Source organism: Tachyglossus aculeatus, chromosome 3, assembly GCF_015852505.1.
Source record: "Tachyglossus aculeatus isolate mTacAcu1 chromosome 3, mTacAcu1.pri, whole genome shotgun sequence".
Taxonomy (NCBI): domain Eukaryota; kingdom Metazoa; phylum Chordata; class Mammalia; order Monotremata; family Tachyglossidae; genus Tachyglossus; species Tachyglossus aculeatus.
This window is the reverse complement of record NC_052068.1, coordinates 12,881,682-12,891,022: the sequence shown is the minus strand read 5'-3', so window position 1 is coordinate 12,891,022 and position 9,341 is coordinate 12,881,682. Positions and strand designations below refer to the sequence as shown.

General features: G+C 42.7%; 1 protein-coding gene across 1 annotated transcript; it reads right to left on the bottom strand.

Annotated features, from left to right (window-relative positions):
* Positions 1-967: 967 nt before the first annotated feature.
* Positions 968-1,900, bottom strand: LOC119925238 (olfactory receptor 13A1-like). Its single transcript, XM_038743341.1, has one exon. It carries the CDS (start codon positions 1,898-1,900, stop codon positions 968-970), a length of 933 nt encoding a protein of 310 aa, XP_038599269.1.
* Positions 1,901-9,341: the final 7,441 nt, after the last annotated feature.

Sequence of the window (9,341 nt, the reverse complement as noted above, 5' to 3'; positions counted from 1 at the left end):
TAACAATAATAATAATAGTATTTGTTAAGCCTTTACTATGCGCCAAGCACTGTACTAAGAACTAGGGGAGATACAATATTAGCAGATCAGACACACTTCCGGCCCCGTATGGGGCTCACAGTCTAAGTAAGCAAGAAAGCAAGTATTTAATCCCTATGCTTACAGATGAGGAGACTGTGTCACAGAGAAGTTGAGTGCATTGCCCAAGGTCACACAATACACAAGTGACAGAGCCAGTTCATCACACAGTTCATTCATTCATTCATTCAGTCATATTTATTGAGTGCTTACTGTGTGCAGAGCACTGTACTAAGCACTTGGGAGGCACAAGTTGGCAGCATATAGAGATGGTCCCTACCCAACAACGGGCTCACAGTCTAGAAGGGGGAGACAGACAACAAAACAAAACATGTGGACAGGTGTCAGGTCATCAGAATAAATAGAGATAAAACTAGATGCACATCATTAACAAAATAAATAGAATAGTAAATATGTCCAAGTAAAATAAATAGAGTAATAAATCTGTACAAACATGTATACAGGTGCCGTGGGGAGGGGAAGGAGGTAGGGTGGGGGAGATGGGGAGGAGGAGAGAAAAAATGGGGCTCAGTCTGGAAAGGCCTCCTGGAGGAAGTGAGCTCTCAATAGGGCTTTGAAGGGAGGAAGAGAGCTAGCTTGGCAGATGTGTGGAGGGAGGGCATTCAGGCCAGGGGGAGGATGTGGGCTGGGGGTCGATTGCGGGACAGGTGAGAATGAGGCACAGTGAGGAGGTTAGCAGCAGAGGAGCGGAGGGTGCAGGTTGGGCTTTAGAAGGAAAGAAGGGAGGTGAGGTAGGAAGGGGCGAGGTGATGGAGAGCTTTGAAGCAGAGAGTGAGGAGTTTTTGCCTGATGCATAGGTTGACTGGCAACCCTGGAGATTTTTGAGGGCAGTAACATGCCCAGAGCGTTTCTGCACAAAACACTCCAGCTATGGCGGTGGAAATGTGAAGAGTTTCTTTAGTGCCACTTTGACATCTTTATTTCTCAGTGTGTAAATGAGGGGGTTCAGAGATGGAGTCAAGACAGTGTACAATACAGACACCAATTTGTCCAGAGATCCCGAGGTCCCCAGAACTGGACGGATGTAAGTATAAAGCACGGTGGAGTAATAGAGGGTCACCACGGTGAGATGGGAGGAGCAGGTGTTGAAAGCTCTCTTCTTTCCCTCCCTGGTGCGGATCTTCATGATGCTGGCTATGATGAAGCTGTAGGACATCATGGTGAGGAAGAAATTCAGGGCGACCAGGAACATATCTGCCGTCATGGTCAGGATGTCGATCCAGTAGGTTGGGGTACAAGAAAGCAGCAGTATGGGGGGCATTTCACAGAAGAAGTGAGGGATGAAATTGGGCCCGCAGAAGGATAATCTGAGGACCAGAACCGTGAAGATTACAGAGTTGAGCCCACCGATACTCCACACAAAGGCAGCCAACCCAATGCACACTGTCTTGTTCACCATCTTGCTGTAGTGCAAAGGCTGACAAATAGCCATATAGCGGTCATAGGCCATCGCCGTGAAGAGTACCAGCTCCGAACTCAGGGACCAACTGAGGAAGAACATCTGAATCATGCAGCCACCATAGGAGATGGTTTTCTTCACCGAGATCAGGTTCTCCAGAACTTTGGGCAGAACTGACGAGGTGCAGATGATATCAAGAATGGCCAGGTTGGCCAGGAAGAAATACATGGGCAGGTGGAGTCCGGTGCTAACGTGGATGGCCGTGATGATGAGGACATTTCCCGTGAGAGCCATTACGAAGAGAAGCAGGAAGAGGCTAAATAAGAGAGCCTGAAGCCGAGGGTTTTCGGTGAAACTCTGTAAGATGAACTCTGTCACCATTGTCTGGTTTGGGGCTACCATTTTGTTCAGAGGTTTCTAGGAAGCGGAAGAAAGGTGTCCACAAAGAGCAGCTTGTCTCGTGCTATAGGTGGATAACCTGTGTTTCACAAGTGAAACAAAAAGAAATGGCTGTGATTCAAGGTGACCTTTTTTTCAATTTTAAAATGTCATACCCCTAATTCTAAGTTCATATGCAGTTCAAGTGAAAGAGCCTAAGTTTCAGCCATACTTATAGAATGATGGTATGAGAATGCATCCCTTTCTTGAGCCCTTTTGAATACAAATTCAGTTATTATTATTATTATTGTTATCATTCTTGTTGTTATAATTAATTCACCACGATTTTTTAAATAAAGAATACATTTTTGTAATTCATTATCTTACCATTGGTCTCCCCATTCTAGACTGTAAGCCCATTGTTGGGTAGGAACCATCTCTATATATTGCCGATTTGTACTTTGCAAGTGCTTAATACAGTGCTCTGAACACAATAAGCACTCAATAAAAACGATTGAGTGAATGAATGAATGAAGTACATGGGCATTGTGACATATTCATCAAGTCAAAGGCACGCAAAGTTCATGTGTGTAAAATCCATTAAAATTTAACATCATTTATAACGAATCAACTTCAGCGAGTACTCTTCTTACGCACTGAGTTGGATGATGATTTTACTTCCCAAGCGCTTAGTACAGTGCTCTGCACACAGTAAGCGCTCAATAAATATGATTGTATTCATTCATTCATTCATTCATTCAATCGTATTTATTGAGCACTTACTGTGTGCAGAGCACTGTACTAAGCGCTTGGGAAGTACAAGTTAGCAACATATAGAGATGGTCCCTACCCAACAACGAGCTCACAGTCTAGAATGTATGAATGATGATGGTATTTGTTAAATGCTTAGTAAGTGCCAAGCACTGTTCTAAGCACTGGAGAAGCTGCAAGGTGATCAGGTTGTCCCACGTGGGGCTCACAGTTTTCATCCCCATTTTACAGATGAAGTAACTGAGGCACAGAGAAGTAAAGTGACTTGCCCAAAATCACACAGCTGACAAGTGGCGGAGGCGGGATTAGAACCCATGATCTCTGTCTCCCAAGCCCGGGCTCTTTCCACTGAGCCACGCTGTTTCTCAAGACTTGGACAGACTAGATCCCCAGGGGAGGTCTTGTTTTGGGTTCTAAAAAGTCAGATATAAGCCTGCTGTGGTCAGGGCACATGTCTACCAACTCTGTTATACTGTACATTCCCAAGCACTTAGTAGAGTGCTCAGCACAGAGTAAGTGCTCAATAAATAACATTGATTAATTTGACTTCTGTCCAACAAACAAGAAATTCCAGGGACATGGGTCTTCCATAATAAATTCCCTGGGCTATTTTAAATTCCCAGGCAAAATATTGTATTTTATGAGGAAAGTCCATCTTCTTTATAAATGTAGCAGGAGTAAGCATTACTAATGGTGGAAAATCTGCAAAAAATGAAGTATAATAGGAAGAGTCTCACTTTCTATTACACAGGATGGTATTCTCTTGTCCATCATAAGCATACTTCTTGAGTTTATAAATGCATTTTTTCTAGATAATTGTGTTTAAAAATATTTTTTTTGGTTCAAAATGGAATATTTTAGGCTCACAACCCTATCTAGTTGATTTTCAATTACTGACATGAAAATACAACATTCACATTCTAATAAAACCTTCTGAATTTATTTCAAAATCACACACAGCTTGAGTTTTAGTCACTGAAGAAGCCCTTTATGGTGCTGAATATACTAAACTTACGCTTACCATGTAAACTCCCAATTTCAACTAAGTGGGCTGTCTTTTGTCTCCTGATTCAGAGATATGGTGAAATGAAATTTGCGAGTTACAACTATGTATTGTCTTCATCAAATATTTCTGATTTGCATCTTATATCTATGTTCTTCCTTTCTTTCCTCCCAAAGCCTGTCCTCTTCCTGACTTTTGCATCACTGTAGACGACACTACCATCCTTTCCTTCTCACAAGCCCGCAACCTTGATGTCATCCTCGACTCCGCTCTCTCATTCACCCCACACATCTGATCCATCACCAAAACCTGCCAATCTCACCTCCAGAACATCGCCAAGATCTGCCCTTTCCTCTCCATCCAAACCACTACCTTGCTGGTTCAATCTCTTATCCTATCCAGACTGGATTACTGCATCAGCCTCCTCTCTGATCTCCCATCCTCCTGTCTCTCCCCGCTTCAGTCTATACTTCACTCTGCTGCCTGGATTATCTTTGTACAGAAATGCTCTGGGCATGTCACTCCCCTCCTCAAAAATCTCCAGTGGCTGCCTGTCAACCTACAAATCAAGCAAAAACTCCTCACTCTCAGCTTCAAGGCTCTCCATCACCTTACCCCCTCCTACCTCACCTCCCTTCTCTCCTTCTGCAGCACAGCCCACACCCTCCAATCCTCTGCCGCTGCTAACCTCCTCACTGGGTCTTGTTCTTGCCTGTCTCTCCACCGACCTCCAGCCCACGTCCTCCCCCTGGCCTGGAATGCTCTCCCTCCACACATCCGCCAAACTAGCTCTCTTCCTCCCCTCAAAACCCTACTGAGAGCTCACCTCCTCCAGAAAGTCTTTCCAGACTGAGCCCCCTTTTTCCTCTCCTCCTCCCCGTCCCCCCAACCCTATCTCCTTCCCCTCCCCCACTTGTATATATTTGTACAGATTTATTACTCTATTTTACTTGCACATATTTACTATTCTATTTATTTTATTAATGATGTGCATATAGCTATAATTCTATTTGTTTTGACGATTTGGACACCTGTCTACCTGTTTTGTTTTGTTGTCTGTCTCCCCCTTCTATACTGTGAGCCCGATGTTGGGTAGGGACCGTCTCTATATGTTGCTGACCTGGACTTCCCAAGCGCTTAGTATAGTGCACATTCAGCACCCAATACATACAATTGATTGAATGAATGAATTCATTGTCTATGTTTGTCATTTCCATCTCTCGGGCCCCCGGCACAAAGATCTCATCTTACTTGTATTTTCTGTTCTTAAGGGAGTACTTCCCCACTCAGGGTCACACCTGGAGAATTTCCAGTCCTCTACCAGTCTGGGCTATGGGCGTGGGAGGGTAGGAGAGGCCTACCCATTCCATTCCAAGCTTGGGCAGTGGCTAGAGAGGGGAAGGCAATCTGCTTCAAGGCAAAACTCACCCATGCTGGGCAGTAGCGGCCTGGGAGAGAGTCAAGGGTGGAGACTCAATTTTCCTGTGGGGAAGGAGGAAATGGTAAACCACTTCCAGATTTTTTACCAAGAAAATTCAATGGTTGCACTACCAGAATGATTGCAGATGGAGGTGGGGCATTCTGGGAGAGATGTGTCAATGACATCCATAAAGGTCGGAGATGACTCCACAGCATAAGACGTGGGAGTATTTTATATTTTTGTCTTTAATTTTCAAAATTAAGTTAATATTTACGCATTTTATCAATGGATGCTAGCCAAGCATATTGTGACAGATATACTATTAACTTGTTTAGATACAGCAGCGTTGGCTAGTGGAAAGATCACAGCGTAGCCTAATTTCATTCATTCATTCATTCAATTATATTTATTGAGCATTTACTGTGTGCAGAGCACTGTACTAAGCACCTGGATACTGCAATTTGACAACAGAGACAATCCCTACCGAACAACAGGATAGAGCACGGGCCTGCGAGTCAGAAGGTCGTGGGTTCTAATCCTGTCCTACCACTTGTCTGCTGTGTGGCCTTGGGCAAATCACTTCACTTCTCTGTGCCTCATATTTTTTTACAATTTTACCCATTGTAAAATGGGTATTGAGACCGTGAGCCCCACATGGGACAGGGACTGTGTACAACCCAATTTGATTGTTTTCACCCCAGAGCTTAGTACAGTGCCTGGCATACAGTAAGCACTTAACAAGTATTATTGTTATCATCATTATTATTGTTATTACCACAGGACTAAGAATCAGGAGACCTGGGTTCTAATCCAAGTCCCATCACTTGGCAGCTCTATGATCTTGAGCTAGTCTTTTAACTTTTCGGTACTTCAGTTTCTTCATCTGTAAAAGTAGAATTCAATACCCGTTCTGCCTTTTGTCAGGCTGGGAGTCCCAGGGAGTATGTCTGATCTGATTGTATTGTCTCCACCCCAGAAACTAGCACAGTGCTTAGCACACTTCCCAATAACTTGGCACAGTTATTAAGGCATAATAAGTACCACAATTATCATTATAAACACAAAATACTAACAATAGTAATTTAAGACTATTTATTAAGACCCTATTATGTGCTTAGTAACATATTTCTGAAAATTCCAGGTCATTATTATTGCTATTCTTGTTTAGTATATCATGTTGTCTGATTTTCTTTTTAATGGAATTTGTTAAGCACTTCCTATGTGCCAGGCACTGTATGAAGCCCTAGGGTAGATTCGTTCTGCCTTCTAGACTGTGAGCCTGTTTTGGGGTAGGGACCGTCTCTATATGTTGCCAACTTGTACTTCCCAAGTGCTTAGTTCAGTGCTCTGACACGGTCAGAAAATCCAGGTCCTCTGACTCCCAGCGCTGTACTCTGTCCACCAGGCCATGCTGGTTGACCATTTCAATCATTTCTTGCAATCTCAAATGCAGTAATATAAATTTTATCTCACAGGCCTGGGAGTCAGAAGGACCTGGGCTCTAATCCAGGTTCTGCCACTTGTCTTTTGTATGACCTCGGGCCAGTCATTTAATTATCTGTGCCTCAGTTACCTCATTTTTAAAATGTGGATTTAAAGGATGAGCTCCATGTGGGACAGGGACTGTGACCAACTTGATTAGCTTTTATTGACCCCAGTGCTTAGAACAAGGCCTGGCTCATATTAAGCACTTAAGAAATTCCATTTAAAAAAAGATTGCCAGGTAAAAGGAGATTCAGGCAGGTAGCCAGGTTTTGGTTTTCCAATTTCACGCTATGGATATTACAGGCTCTTTGAAAGCTACTGCCTTATCTCATCACAGGGAGCTGCATAATTTATAAAGACCCCAGTGATTAATCCATACTAAGTGCTTAATTAGTGCCTTAATTAATTATAAAAACTGCCTATTCAGGATTTGTTGTTAATCAGAACGTGAATAACCTGCTCAGAACAAAGACAGACAGATGGCGGAATCAAGGTCATTGGAATAACAACAACAACAATAATAATAATAAGGATATTATTACAGTAATGTTTAAGCACTTACCATGTCCATCATCATCATCATCAATCGCATTTATTGAGCGCTTACTATGTGCAGCGCACTGTACTAAGCCCTTGGGAAGTACAGGCACTGTACTCAGCACTGGGGTTGATACAAGCACATCAAGTTGGACACAGTCTCTCTCCCATGTGGAGTTCCCAGTTTCGATCCCCATTTGACAGATGAAGTAACCGAGGCACAGGGAAGTGAAGCGATTTGCCGAAGGTCACACAGCAGACAAGTAGAGGAGGTAGGATTAGAACCTATGACCTTCCTACTCCCAGGCCCGGTCTCTATCCAAATAGCCCAGATTCAGCAAAGTAGTTCTCGCGAATACTACAGATAATAAAAGCTGTTAAAAGCATTTGTTAAAAGCTGACTATTGGCCAAGGAACTCAACCAACTCACCCGCGCTGGGCAGCAGCAGCATGGGAGAGATGTGAGGGTGGCGACTCGAGTTTACCACATGGAAGGAGGCAACGGTGAATCACTCCCATATTTTTCCCAAGAAAACTCTGTGGAAACACTGCCAGAACGATTGCAGATGGAGGTGGGGCGTTCTGGAAGAAATGTGCCCGTGGTGTCCCTGTGGGTTGGAGGTGACTTGACCGCATAAGACAACACAAGATAAAAGTTAATCAGGTCCCACATGGGGCTCACAGACTAATAATAAATAATAATAATAATGGCATTTATTAAGTGCTCACTATGTGCCAAGCACTGGGGAGGTTACAAGGTGATGGTGTTGTCCCATGGCGGGCTCACAGTCTTAATCCCCATTTTACAGATGAGGGAACTGAAGCCCAGAGAAGTGAAGTGACTTGCCCAAAGTCACACAGCTGACAAGCGGCAGAGCTAGGGTTGGAACCCATGACGTGTGACTCCAAAGCCCGGGCTCTTTCCACTGAGCCACGCTGCTTCTGTAATGAACAGGTATCAAATCCCCATTTTGCAGAGGAGGAAACTGAGGCATGGAAAAGTAAAGTCACTAGCTTAAGGTCACACAGCAGGTATGTGGTGGAGCTGGGACCAGACAGACCCAGGTCTGCCGACCACCAGGCTCTTTCCACTACATCACATTGCTTCTCTACTGTGAAACCAACAAGAGCAGAATTTTACTGTTCCCTGGGATAATGACTTATTACTGGATGTGGATGAAATAGGAAAAAAGAAATAGCATCTCAGGGGAAAAGCACACACTATCATATTTAGCAGCATCTCATTCCTATGTTTACTAAAACGGATTGTCCTAGAAAAATTCTATTACTAACATTTTCTTATTTTCAAGCAAAATGTTTGTTAGGACACTTAAGAGTGTTTCGAAGGGCCCTGCCTTGAAGGGATGCTCTGCCAACCTTGTTCTTGGCAAGGTGATATATTCCTCACTGGTCAATATTCAGAAATCTTTCCTTGAAAAGTGTAAGAGAAAATCAGTGTGAAAGTTAAAATGCCCCAAATCCATGAAGCCCCCATGGGCTAATATTCTTGAAGTCACAAATACCTGCAGTAGATAACCGAGAAGTGCAGGCAATTCATATAAAGCAGTAGCAAACATTCTTTGCTCATCCACTCTAATCCACTCTCATTCCTAGCCTCACCTCATTTGAAAAGACACTGGAAAGAAATTTAATCTCTTCCTCCCCAAAAAGATGCGTGAAGAGAACCAGCACCCTTAAACAATTGGATTAATTCTTATTTGAAGGCTTTTCACAGCTTTTAAGCAAGGTTTGGAAGGTTTAATTTTACCTTCATTTTATTTTTTTGGTTCAGGTCTATGTTAATTGCTTTGGCCTTTGAATCAAAAATTTCATAAATAAAAGTAGCAGAAACAAATGACAGGAGAAGAAAGTATTTTTCTCATTAGTAATGCTAAGCTTAATACTCGTTGTGTTACAAACTACAAATAATAATGCTTGACAGATTTCTTTCTCAATATGATAATTTCATAATCCAAAAGACAGTTTACATTCATTCAAATGGAAACTAGATCTTTCCATAGGTTAGTAAAATACGTTTTAATGTCTGTCATTTTCATATACTGAATGGTGATAATATATGTTAAAGTATTTTACAAAACATTAGTTAAAACACTATCCCCAAAGAAATGAACAAACCATTTTGTTTATCCACTACATTTAATAGACTTCTCTGCGGTCATAGGCGTGCTGAATGTCATTTAAAGCCAACAAATAAAAAGGAATATATCCTCACCTATTTCCACTCTTCT

Coding starts and splice junctions, on each gene's coding strand:
- LOC119925238 (XM_038743341.1), bottom strand. CDS start 1,900: ATGGTAGCCCCAAACCAGACAATGGTGACAGAGTTCATCTTACAGAGT.